The sequence below is a fragment of the Cricetulus griseus genome (genome assembly GCF_003668045.3).
Source record: "Cricetulus griseus strain 17A/GY chromosome 1 unlocalized genomic scaffold, alternate assembly CriGri-PICRH-1.0 chr1_0, whole genome shotgun sequence".
In the NCBI taxonomy this organism is placed as follows: domain Eukaryota; kingdom Metazoa; phylum Chordata; class Mammalia; order Rodentia; family Cricetidae; genus Cricetulus; species Cricetulus griseus.
The window spans coordinates 260,867,404-260,880,410 of record NW_023276806.1 but is presented as its reverse complement, the minus strand read 5'-3'; the positions used below and the strand labels follow the sequence as shown (position 1 = coordinate 260,880,410).

The 13,007-nt window shown below is 53.5% G+C and overlaps 1 protein-coding gene across 2 annotated transcripts; it reads left to right on the top strand.

The window, feature by feature from the left end:
- Positions 1-2,689: 2,689 nt before the first annotated feature.
- Cfap410 (cilia and flagella associated protein 410) lies at positions 2,690-10,502 on the top strand. 2 transcript variants are annotated; one of them, XM_027394338.2, is made up of 7 exons: positions 2,690-3,523; positions 4,529-4,547; positions 5,242-5,288; positions 6,470-6,699; positions 7,607-7,778; positions 8,441-8,516; positions 9,286-10,502. In XM_027394338.2, exons 1-7 carry the CDS (start codon positions 3,447-3,449, stop codon positions 9,412-9,414), a joined length of 750 nt encoding a protein of 249 aa, XP_027250139.1. In that variant the 5' UTR covers positions 2,690-3,446; the 3' UTR covers positions 9,415-10,502. The 2 variants fall into 2 exon arrangements, with proteins under 2 accessions (XP_027250139.1, XP_027250138.1); XM_027394337.2 differs by having other exon boundaries at positions 8,438-8,516.
- Positions 10,503-13,007: the final 2,505 nt, after the last annotated feature.

Genomic DNA, 13,007 nt, shown 5'->3' with positions numbered 1-13,007 from the left:
AGAGAAGCAGTGCTTCAGGGAGACAGTGCCATACTTCAGGAGCTCAAGGGGACACCTGTCTAGGTCAGCTGCCATGACTCCTCAGTGAAGGAAAAAAACAAACAAAATCAAAAACAACAAAGGACATGACTGCTGCTAGGCATGGTGGAGGAGAAAGTTTTTTTTTCTTTTAAGATTTTATTTATTATGTATACAGTGTTCTGCCTGCAGGCCAGCAGAGGGCACCAGATCTCATAACGGATGGTTGTGAGCCACCATGTGGTGGCTGGGAAATGAACTCAGGACCTCTGGAAGAACAGCCAGTGCTCTTAACCGCTGAGCCATCTCTCCAGCCCCAGGAGAAAGTTTATTGTAGATAAAAGGGAGAGCATAATCAGAAGCAGGGACTTCTGAGAGAGTCAGAGAGGAGCCAACCAAGAGGGACTGCTTGGGCTGAGAGAGACCGGCTAGGAGAGCAGATGAAAGAGGCCAGGTAACCCAAATGGCTGCATTATATGGAGAAGGGCAGCCCAGCCCCTGAGCTGAAGTTTGGGGTAGAGGGCAGGGTGTGCCAGCCAAACCCTGTAACAGGTGAGGGACTGAGGGATGCTGGGAGAACCTGGTGGCCAGATTCATTTTGATATGTTAAGTAGGCACCTCCTTAGTTCTGGCTTTGAGACCTAAGAGTAAGGGCAGGAAAAGCCACAGCCCTGAAACCAAGGCCCTGCGCTGCTTCAGCCAGACCTCTGTGTTGCCACAGCTCGGCAGCAGGGCCTCTCTCCTCGGACCCTTGCCCTATCAAGAATCTCCAGGAATAGCCTATTTGCAGGGAAGTCTCAGTGGGGCTATCAATCGGCAAAGGCCAGATACCAAGACTGGAAAAGCTGCAGAACCAGGTTCGGCCCACAGCCTGACCCATTCTCTGCCTGTACCACCCCTGCACCTTGGCCACTCCTGTCTAGGTAAAAGAAGGAAGAACTAGGGAAGTCAAATCCAAGCTGAACAGGGCAGCAACTCCATACTTTCCCATCAGCCTCAGCTCACAGGCATTTGGTACAAAATATGCACAACTCCACCACAGGCCTAGGCCTCTCCCAGGACAAAAGGGGAGCAGGAGACGCCCGCCTCCTCCTGTCACACACTCTTGCTCCAAGTCAGCTGCCATCTCCAGCCACTTTTCTCTCATCCACGTCCTTTATGCACAGCCTCCGTTGGAGTGGCCAGAGGACCTCTCTAAGATCAGCTAACCTGAGCCTATAAAAACCTTCCTCCCCGGGCTGGAGAGATGGCTCAGTGGTTAAGAGCACACTGACTGCTCTTCCAGAGGACCTGGGTTCAATTCATAGTACCCATACAGCAGCTCACAATTGTCTGTAACTCTAGTTTTTGGGGACCTGACACCCATGGCAAAACACCAAAGCACATAAAATAAAAATAAATATATTAAAAAACAAACCTTCCTGCCGCATTGGCTAGGCTGAGCTGGTCTTTGTATCTTTCTGCTCAGTTCTTATTGTTTTTAGTGGAAAGAATGATGCACATGTGAGAGTCAGAGGGTAAATCAGTCTTAGGAGTCTGTTCTCTCTTTCCACTGTGGGTTCCAGGGAGCAAAGTCGGGTTTCCAGGCTTTGTGAAGCCACGGTCTTTACCTACTGAACCACTTCTCCAGCCCCTTAAACCAGTTTTTGGTAAAAAGCAGGCGGGGATGGTCAGATGGAAAGATGAGTCAGAGGGGAGTCCTAGAAAAGTTTCATCAAGAACAGCCTGTCACCTCTGAAGGGCCTGAGGTCCCCAATACCTGTCCCGTTGTAATCTGTAGGCCAGGAAATTATATATAGAAGTTTCAACCTAAAAATAAACTCAGCGCAAGACAGGGTGTTGGTGGCACACGCCTTTAATCCCAGCACTCGGGAGCTGGAGAGATGGCTCAGAGGGCTGGAGAGATAGCTAGAGAGATAGCTCAGAGGTTAAGAGCACTGACTGCTCTTCCAGAGGTCCTGAGTTCAATTCCCAGCAACCACATGGTGGCTCACAACCATCTGTAATGAGACCTGGTGCCCTCTTCTGGCATGCAGACAGAGCACTATATACAAACATAATAATTAAATAAAATCTTAAAAAAAAAAAATCCCAGCACTCAGGAGCCTGAGGCAGGCGGATCATTATGAGTTCGAGGGCAGCCTGGTGTACAAGAGCTAGTTCCAGGACAACCTTCAAAGCCACAGAGAAACCCTGTCTCAAAAAACCAATAAATAAATAAATCATAAACTCAGAGCCAGGCTCTCCTAAACATTTGTGATACTGAAGATGCACACTGAGTGATCGCAGACATAGGGTTAGGAGACTTTCAAAAACGTAGTCTATCTTCTGTTTGGGCTTTTGTTTTTAAAGATCTTTTTTTTTTTTTTTTCTGCATGTGAATGTTGTGCTCGCACGTATGTGTGCATTGCAATCGAGCTGTCTGATGTACGCGGAGGCCATAAGAGGGCGCCGGATCTCCCGAAACTAGAGTTACAGAAGGTTGTGAGCCGCCGGGCGGGTGCCGGGAAGAAACCCGAGTTCCCTGAAAAAGCAACTAATGTTGTGAACGGTTCCTCCAGCTCCAGCTCCGCCCCCTCCTCCCGGCGGGGGCGGGGGCGGGCGGGGCGGGGGCGGGGGCGGGGGGCGGGGGCGGGGCGGGGGCGGGGGCCGCGTACCCAGACAGGGTTTCTCTGTGGTCCTGGCTGTCCTGAAACTCACATTTGTAGATCAGGCTGGCCTCAAACTCAAGAGGTCCTCCGGCCTCTGCCTGGCTTTGTCTTTTAAGACAAGGTCTCACTCTGTATCCCAGGATGACCAGGAATTGGCCCCCGCAATCCTCCTGCCTCCGCCTCTGAGTGAAGCAACTACAAGCAGGAGCCACTGCCCGGTGGTAGGTTAGCTGTAACTCAAATCCTCGGTTTGGGCGCAAGGGTGACCTCCTAGGGATGAGGATGCGGAACAAGCGGTCCAGGAGGGGTGTCTACGGGAATCCCCCACGAGGACCCCGCCATCCTTCCCGCTTGGCCCGGCTCTCACGGTGGCAGCTCCGTCCTTCCCGACGCCCCCGAGACCTGGCGGGCGCCCCGAGTCTCTCACACCCGCGCCTTTCTCGCCCCCGCCAGCCCACCTCACACCCCTGCAGCCCGGGGTTCTAGCAGACGGCCAACCTCCTTCGCGACGGGAGGTCCAGAGGCCGCAGAGCCTTGCGCATGCGCAAGACCGGCGCCCCCCCCATCAAAGGGACGGGGCGGAGCCTCTTGTCCCGGAAGCCGGACCGTGCCATTGCGTCCGCGCAGTTCCGCCCTCTCTCCTGACTGCCAATCGGAGCTCAGGCCCCGCCCCTGGAGACTCGGGCCCCGCCCCTGGAGACGCGCCGCAGCGAAGGCCTCTCCCACTAGCCGAGTGTACAGCAAGGCGGCCCCCTTGGTCGCGGCCCCGCGGCCGCCATGAAGCTAACGCGAAAAATGGTCCTGTCCCGAGCCAAAGCTTCGGAGCTGCACAGCGTGCGGAAGCTCAACTGCTGGTGAGGCTGGCCAGAATCTCCCCCACCCCGCCCCAGGGCGCCTGCTCCCCCAAACCAGCCCGGTTGCAGGCCAACCCCCGGGCCAGTGCCTCGGAGTGAAGTCGCCCTCGCCTGTCAGCTAGAATTTCCCTCTAATCTCGCCCAGGGGGTTTCACTAACCCTCTGTGACTGTGTCTGGTATCCGAAAACAAAGGTGCTGAGTCTACAGGGAGAGAGAACTGAGGTCGTAGAGTCGTGATTCCTTGTCACTAGATGCTGGAGAGGGTGACCTGGACTGAGTGACAGCCTGGAACTTAGATGTTATGGGATGAGTGCACTCACAGGTGCATGGCTGGGTCACACTAAGTCTGAAAGAGTAAGGCTTATGGAGGAGTTTGCATTAGTGGGGTGTGAAAGAGCTACAGAATTCTCTGGGGACTCAGGTCCTGGGACACTGTGGCCAGAGCACCAAGAAGGGGCACAGGTTCGGCCCCTCACTCTTACTGGTGTCAGCACGCTACTGGAAGGAGTGGACTTTGTTAATTAAAAGCCTTTCTCTGCCCTGGCACATCTGGTGTTGAACCACAGTTCCTCTGTCCTGAGTTTTCAATAATGCCTTCCTTTGTTGAGCCACATGGCACGGCTTCCTCTGCACAGGCAGAAACAACAACCTCATTGCAGGCCTGTGAAGTTTGCTTCAGAAGTTGCAGGATCAGCCTTCGAACTTGGCCTCTTATGAAGACCCTTTTGTTCATGTCTGAGAGAGGAAACAACTTCCTTCTATGGGAGCCGGAGAGGAGTAAATGGTGCACCCTGCAGACAGAGTACCCCCATGCACCAAGCATGTAGTGTTGTCAGAAATCCACCTAACCATTTGTGATACCTTCCCTGTGACTTGGGTAGCCAGCCTTTCTCACTGTGCCATTCAGATCATAGAAACTTTAGATGTTCAGTCAGTTGTCACTTGGGGATTTTTGATATTTCCACGCAAGAAGATTAAAGTGTTTCTGTCTTTTTCTTCTCCAGGGGCAGCCAGCTCACTGATGTAAGTTATGCCTTGATCCAATCATCTCCCAGATGCCTCTTCTCCAGAAGAATAGATACAAGTTACAGAACTATGGTTATGAGTCCAGTGCCATGTCATTTGCTGGTCCTACACAGAAGAGGGCAAAGTGAAAGCTCTGCTCTTGGAAGAGTCCGGATTTTCCTCAGACATCATCAAGGCTCTCTGCATGGCCTCCTCTCAGTTGACCCAGCTTCAGGATGAGCCCCTACCCTCACCCCAATGGCAGGCAGAGGCTAGACAGAATACCAAGCTGGGTCTGTGGAGCTCATGGCCCAGGTCTGATCTGCTGTAGCCAAAATGTATCTGCTGTTCTGACTTGGGCCCAGCTCCACTAGCAGGCAAGGTGTCTATCCTTTCTTTGTGCCTCAGGAGCAGCTAGAGAAAAGGTTCTGTATCACAATCTTTGAAACCAGCATCCCCAGCCAGATGTCTTTAGAGGGCATTGAATGTCCTAGAACTGTCTGAAATACCCACCCCAGTGAAGAACACTTTGAGGGCAGGCTGGGCCACAGAGACCAACATGCACTGATTCGTCTGAATGTTCTGGTTGTGCAAGGCTATACCCCTTGGCCCCATTAGAGCAGATGATAGGACCCAGGACAGATGTCTTCCCTGACCTGAGAAGTGACTGTGGGACTGTCCTAACTCACCAGCTCCGTTCTTCCCTCCCTAGATTTCCATATGTCGGGAGATGCCCAGCCTGGAAGTGATCACACTCAGGTACTTGATTCCTGTGTCACTGTAGACCTGGGGTATGGAAGCTATGGGGAGCTACATGTCCTTCCTGTTGGGTTCAGGATAAATAGGAAACCGGGAGACTCCCAGCAGCCTAAGATGGCAGCTTCTGGAGACAAAAGGGTGGGGGAATGGGACTACAAGAGCATGGCTCTCCTACAATTCATATCTGCTTTCTCAGGGAATTACCTGGGTCTCCTAAGGGCACCACTCTGCTTGCTGTCATATCCACCCCAGGAAATAATCTGTGCTTTTGTAGCTGTGGTCAGTCAGGTTTCCTAATAATGAGCAGTAATCCATGCAGGCCAGTCCTCCCCATGGCCACATCTGTCCCCAAGAACCTCCCAGTGCCCTATCTCTTCTACCTTCCTGACTCCATCACTTCTAGTTGCTCCTCCATCCCTAAATTCTCCCCCTGACCATTCTAGGACTCAGGATAGGGCTGACACTTAGGGTCCCTGCAGCCTGCTAGGTGCTGGCATGAGGGCATTCTACAGGTTAGCATGGTGCTGGTGTCCTTTCCCAGAGCATGTTAACATACCAGAGCAGCCTTGCAGGAGTGAGCATGGGTGGGGTTAGCACAGCAGGCTAGGCCCTGGCTCTGGGAGGTAGAATGTTTGGCCATTGTTGAGTGGAACACAGTGTGTAAAGATTTAGTGTGTTGATAGGGACTTTGGGGGTTCCTGAATGCTCTGTTTCTCCTTTCCTGTGTTGTGTTCCCTTTCCTACAGGATGGTGGAAATCACCCTAAAATCTTGTTTGTCTTTAGCCTGGGATTCTGGGAGTCAGAGCTGATTTACGTGTGACGTAGAGCTTGTGGGCTTTGTTGCTGAGTTTTAGCCAGTGCCTGCTGTAGAGCTAAGTGTGTCCCTTGGGGACTCAGTGTCACCTACAAAGGTGGGTGAAGCACCCTATCTGCCTCAGTGACTCCATATGAATACAGAGCCCCAGGCCAAGGAGCTGCCCACATGGTGTCTCAACTTAAGGGGCTCCTCCTAGTGCTGCCTGTTCCCCAACCCCAACCCCAACTTACTTGGTTTTGACCCATTTCGAAGGCCAAGACCTTTTGCTGGTATACTCATGGCTGAGGCAGACCCACAGGTGGAGGCCCCTGGCCCATGAAGGTCCAGACTGTATGGGTCTCTAACAGTGTGCTGGTCCCACAGTGTCAACAGTGTCTCCACCCTGGAACCTGTACGTGGCTGCCGACGCCTGAGTGAGCTGTACCTGAGGAGGAACCGTATCCCCAGCCTGGACGAACTGTTCTACCTAAAGGACCTACCACACCTCAGGGTGCTATGGTTGGCCGAGAACCCGTGCTGCGGCACCAGCCCGCACCTTTACCGCATGACTGTGCTGCGCAACCTACCCCACCTGCAGAAGCTAGACAACCAAGGTAGGAAGGGGCTGGCACGTCCGCCCACTGGCAACTGAGGTGGTCCCCATTGAGGGACTTCCAAGCACCCGTCCTCCCTGTCTTCTGCAACTCCCAGCTTGAGGAATGGGCTTATGCCCATCACATAGTGTCATCAGGAGCAGGTCCTGTAAGTGTCCCCTTTCAGATATGCCATTGCAGCATTTCGTAGCCACAGGGCTCCCATCTGTTAAACCCACCTTGGACTTGGGTGTTTCAACAGTCTGTCCTCCTGTTGCCTCCCTCCATGAGGGTTTGCAGTGTGGTGACTGGGCAGCACGTAGCGGGCTCGGCTGCATGGCAGCCAGGCCTCTGGAGCCACATGGAGGACACCCCCACTGCCCCCATAGCATGCCCATCGATGCTGTGCCTACAGGACCCTCTGTCATGGTGGAGGGTCCTGCTCACTGATACCAGGCCATTATGCTCTCGACAGCCAGTTTCTAATCCTCATCAGTTACATGCAATCGTCTTCTCCCAGACACTTAACAAACAAGAGCAAGTGAAGTTGAGTTTGTAAAAGCCCGTTCCTCCTAAAATGTGTCTTCGGGAACGGAAATGTGGTTATTTCTGGAGAAATGGCAGAGAGCCTCCTAGCATGTCATGTGCAAGGCCTGGACCCAACCCCAGCAGCACATAGATTTATCTGGACTTGGGGTTTGGTTCTTAGAACATGCTGGACCTCAAGTTCACAAGTACCCCTTGTTCTTCTGCCAAGTGTCACACACACACTCTGGGATTGGAAATCAGAAGGGACAGGACTGACTGCCCCTAGGGACAGCCTCCATCCACACAGCAGCAGGAGTGAAGCCCCGAGGAGGCCAGCACTGCATGGAGTTGTGCAGCACGGGCCTCTGACACCCTTACCTTTTCTGTCCTTCTCCACAAGCTGTGACGGAGGAAGAGCTTACCCGTGCACTGATGGAGGGAGATGAGATCACTGCCGCCCCAGACAGAAAGGACGCAGGCAATGGCTGTCCCAAGCCTTCCTACACCCTCAACTCTATCAACTCTACAACTGAGACCAGCCAGGGCCTGCTGAGCTACACAGAGGAAACAGAGTGAGCCTGCCAGGGAGCAAGACCCACTGTTCCAGGGGCATCCTCAGACCATGAGAGGGAGGCTTCCTGTCTCCTTCAGGGAGGGATGTGAGCTCAGGTGACCGGTGCACACAGTGCCAGTGGCCGGGAAGGAAGGGCAATGCAGAGGCAGAAGCAGCATATGGACGGCCGTGCTCCTCGGGTGGCCTTGAGTGTGGGCATTCTGCCACTTGTGACTGCACTTGGTCAGAAATGGCCTAGGAAGGCTGTGGCTTCTTTAGCAGGGCCACAGCTGAGTTCTATATGATGGATGCAGCCTCCTATCTCCCATCTGTGGATGGCATTAGAGATGAACACTGTGGGAGTGACCATGGGCCACTCTTCTGCTCTGACCCCTCCAGGGTCATTTCTGTGGCAGTGCCTTCCCTGAGGCCCTAGGTAGAAGGCATTGCAGGAGGGGAGCCTTGGGCACAGAGAAGTTGTTCCCAGTAGCTCTGGGCCCCCATTCTGCACACTGAGCTCCTGTGCCATTATAAAGTGCCTAGATTGAGGGTGCCTGCCTTCTGTCTCCTGCTCTGAGCTGGGACCACTCGCCAGTGTGACTTGGTGGGATTTGACAGGTCGATGGTGGTGCCCACAGCCCTCTAACCATCACACTCTCTCTGCCTCCCTCTTACCAGCAGAGTCCAGGGCCAGACTGCTGGAGACCAATCTCCTTCCTTCTCACAAAGGAAGACTGTGAGGAGTCACAAGAATAGGGTGAGTGGCCCCTGCCCCTCTATCCAGACAGCAGAAGGCAGGCTCCAAGGGGTGACAATAACACGGGGCCAGATCTAGGTTCATAGGAAGAGGGGGGTACATGAGGCTCAGTTCTGCTTCCCACTACAGCATGCTGGAGCCCCACCCTCGAGGTCACTGTCCCCTTAGGATTCCTCCACTGTGGCCCCTGTGTCAAACTCAATTCCAAGAGCAGGTCTTTACCCACAGGCTCCCTTCCCTCTCCAGGTCCTTGGTTGCTCCACAGAGAGTTGCCAGAGGCATTTGTCTACTGGTACCTACCAGGTGTCCTCTGGCCTGCAACTAGAATAGGCACACCCACCCACAGAGAAAGGCCTACCTTCCGGCGGGCTGCCCTGGGGCTGGCATCTGTAGATTAAGCGGTTTGCCTTAGTGGGCTGCAGAGATCATGGGTCAGAAGTTACTCACTTCTGGCTTGTTATTCCCAACGAGCCACAGGTGCTCCCCCTCAGCCATGCACGAGGTCTTCTTGTCTTTGGCTGGAAACACTCCTTCTCACCACTTTGTATGAGAGGGTACCACACTGAGCTGTCCTAGGCCCTCAGCCTCTCTGCTCAGTTTCTCCATCTGAAGGTAGGGCACAGACCCAAGGCTGGCTGGAACCGGGTAGGAAAGTAGTGCACCAGTGTCTGTGCCACAAACTCCCCAAGTTGCTGCTTTGGAAGGCCCCACTGTCCACCCTATAAAGGATGCCACCAGCCAGGCTCTATGTCATCTTCTCTGTCCCCAGAACATCCTGACTGCCATCTTGCTGCTGCTGCGGGAGCTGGACACAGAGGGGCTAGAGACTGTTCAGCAGACTGTGGGCAGCCAGCTACAGGCGCTGCACAGGCTGGAACCCCAGGAGGATATGGAGTGACTTATATGCCTAGTACCCTGTTATATCCTGTGGAAACAGCTCCACCTGGAAAGCCTCCCTCTGGGTTCCCAGCACCAGACCAGTGCAGGAGCAGTGGCTGACAGCTGACCAGACCCCTCTCTTGTGCCTAGGGCTGGCAGAGGCGCTGCCCACATGCATGGTCCCTGAGACTGACCAGCTGAGGCCTTGAGTATCTGGGCACTGCCTGACCCTTCTTCAAGGGAGGATTGTACAAGCCATACCCTCCAATAAAGCACTTTGTTTGGGCCAGAAGCCAGCATCTCAGTGACAGGCAGGGCCCTGACCTCAAGGTCCATGCTGCTTCTCAGCCGCTAGGGGGAGCCCTCGTGTCCCTGTATCAAGCTTATCCTCAGGGTGTGCCCGGAATGATATCTTACAAGGCACCATGTCCCAGGTGTCAAACACCGTAGCCTAGGAGAATGAATTCTTCTCAGGGCAAGGATGGACAGGACACTGTCCTTTTTATTTCTTCTCCAGGACAGGGATGTCACCCTAGGTAACTAGAGTTGTTCAGCATCCTGAGGTGTCAGATGCCATCAATAAAGCTATCTTTGTTAGAACAATTGGGGTAGGGCCTGCAACTTACCCACCAATCCAGGGGTGCCTTGGGGTGGGCTTACACCTGCCACAAGAGAATAGAGCTAAGAAAGGAATGGAGCGCCAGGCGTTGGTAACGCACACCTTTAATCCCAGCACTCGGGAGGCAGAGGCAGGTGGATCTCTGTGAGTTCGAGGCCAGTCTGGTCTCCAGAGCGAGTGCCAGGATAGGCTCCAAAGCTACACAGAGAAACCCTGTCTCAAAAAACCAAAAAAAAAAAAAAAAAAAAAAAAAAAGGAATGGAGCTTAGCATATGTAAAACAATGAACAAAAAGCCTGGAGCCACCGCTGCCACCATGGTTGACATGGCCCAAGAAGCCTGCTGCATACAGTAGCTGGCTCTGTAGGTGACCTGTAAGGATCTTAATGCTGAAGGTTCAGGGGCCACTGGGCCCTTGGCCTTCTCCTCCTCTGATCCATTTCCAATCTTGGGAGGACTTTCTCTCTTAATAAACTGTCTCCATCATTACCCGTGTCCCTGGTCCAATTTCTTGTTCTGGGACATAAGAATCTGGAAATGTTAATAGGTGCCCTGTGGACCACACCACCTGCCTGTAACATCCTGGCTTTCATTCCTGTGGCACACTCATGCACATCTCAGGGATGGGCAAATTGTGCCAGTTGTGATAAGACCTCAATCCCTAATCCCCACCTCCAGCCTTCTCCGCCCAGACTGGGGACAAGCCACAGCACAGCCTGTAGCCTTACTTGGAGTTGAGCAAGATGACCTTCAGCCCCCTGCTCTGAATCTTCCAGGTGTAGCCCCTTGAGCAAAACAGCAATTGGCATCACAAGGTGGGGTACCCTCCCATCCAACTCACAGCAGGGAGAGCTGAGGCCGGAAGTGTCACCTCCTAGATAGGTGGAGCTCAGGAAAGAGGTGGCTGCTCTGTATCCTGAGTGTCACCTAAAGCCATTGCCGTCACCAGGACCCGAAGTGGCCATGCAGCTGAGCAGATAAACGTTGAATCTAGCAGTTCCAAACTGAGAGCTAAGTCCTATGCTAATAGAACCAGGGCATAGGACAATGACCTGACCCCACCTGGCAGTGACCGAAATGAGCCACTCGGGTCCTGTGTTTGGATCTCTTGTTGAGGCCTCTCCGTTGCAAAGACCCACCCCACCCCCCTGTTTGGCAGACACCCAGACTGAACAGGGGTCTGATGGGTGCTACTCTAATCTTCAGGTGTCCAACTACAGCCTGCTGTTGGTTGTCCCCAGACCTTGAGCTGCCATGAATGGAGGGAGAACACACTAAACAGTTGTGGGTATACATGGTGTCTCTGGAACAAGTGCATGCGTCCCCCATGTGTCAGCCAGCAGGGACTCCTCAACCTATAAGCTGGGGAGCCGGAGAAGTAGTGAGAGGCCTTATGATGGTCCAGAGGCCATTTCCAAGAAGGATTAGTGAGGGAAGGCTCTCCAGGGTGGCAGCCCAGATATAAAACATTCCAGTTAAAAAGGCAATGCTGCCTGCCAGCCCTTCTTGGTGTCACCATCCTCTACTGACATCAGAATCCAAAATCCAGACACTAAGCAGCAGATTGAGATTGCTGAGACACGCACACACAAATTTAGCAGCTACCAGGTTCCCAGCCTCTTCCGCATGCAATTGGCCATTATTGAGCTACCCAGTCCATTTGTGTAAACCAGCCTGGAGAATCCACTTCTACAGTATATATACATTCCATTGGTTCCGATCCTCTGGAGCCCGCTCAAGACACAAACCCTCCTGGGACCTGTAATGTGACACCTATCACTCCTGGATTCCTCTCCCAGCAGCCTTGAGGACACTGGCTTCTTGGGACTCCTGCCAGGTGGAAGCAGCTGGAATGTTGCCTGGGAGATGGAGGACACAGCAGCCTTGCAGTGACCCATGGGGCTGGCCTTTGGCATCTCAGCGCTTGCCCAGCAGCCCCTGTATTCATGCGGTACTCCTGAACAGAGCAACATGACATCACAGGCATACTATAGTTTTCCACAGTTGTTGAAGTCTGTGAAGAGCAACCGAGTTCTGTGGCCAGGCCTGGTCTCCCACTTATGCTCCTGAAGGTTCACTGTTACTCTGTACTTGAGCCTTCACTCAAATGCAAAATGAGAACACCCATTAGGGAGAAACGTCAATCCTCTGAAGTGCAAAGCTGCGCACAGCAGCCGCTATGGAGAGTAGACGGCCATTGCACCTAGCCTTGGGGAAGATGAAGCTTTTATAAATGCTGCCCCTTCCCGGGCTGGGCAAGCCAGCAGGGTTTGAAAGGGCCCACCTGTGTGACCCAAGCCATTGATGTAGCATGCTCCATTGACCCTGACCCCGGCTAGTCTTCACAGAGGTCAGGGATGGTCTGCTCTGCCCTGTCCCCAAGTGCCCCGATCAGACACCCCCATAGGTGGAAGCACCCAGTTCATGTCATCAGACTAGATGACATCACGATGTGAGGCCACAGGATGGTGGGGACTCTGATGGCTGCTGGGACAATGGCTTAGATGTTTCCGTGTCTCACACTTATGCTCCTGGGAGAAGAGTGACAAGTGTCGCTTTGCCATCCTTCCTCATGTGAGGTGGTGAGCCCCCCTACGTGGACCAGTGTGACACGATGGTGACTCAGGAACACTGTGTACCCTGCCACCAAGCACTGCTGCGGAGGGCTGGTGCAGTGGGTAACCCTGTCAGCAGTCATGCTTTGGGGTTCCCTGATCACCCTAAGACTTATTCAGGGGTCTCGAGATCCAGAAAGCCCTAAAACAGTTGACCCCCATGCTTAGAAACACCCTTTTTGTGACTGAGCAGAGCGCAGGGACAAGACAGGTCAGCTCTGGGTAATAAGCCACTGCTGCTGTCTGTCCCCAGTAACCTGGGCACCAAGAGTGAAGGTGGCCCTGCTGCATTGCCATCTGCCCTCTACAGGAGGATGGCTTCCCAGTTCTGTCTCTCAGGGCCCAAGATATGGGAAAGAGCAGCATGAGGACCAGCAGC

Excerpts from the sequence above, each read along its gene's own strand:
- Cfap410 (XM_027394337.2), top strand. The coding sequence starts at position 3,447 with ATGAAGCTAACGCGAAAAATGGTCCTGTCCCGAGCCAAAGCTTCGGAG. Across the intron at positions 5,289-6,469 it reads CTGGAAGTGATCACACTCAG|TGTCAACAGTGTCTCCACCC; the intron begins GTACTTGATTCC and ends CTGGTCCCACAG. Across the intron at positions 7,779-8,437 it reads AGCTACACAGAGGAAACAGA|CAGAGTCCAGGGCCAGACTG; the intron begins GTGAGCCTGCCA and ends CCCTCTTACCAG.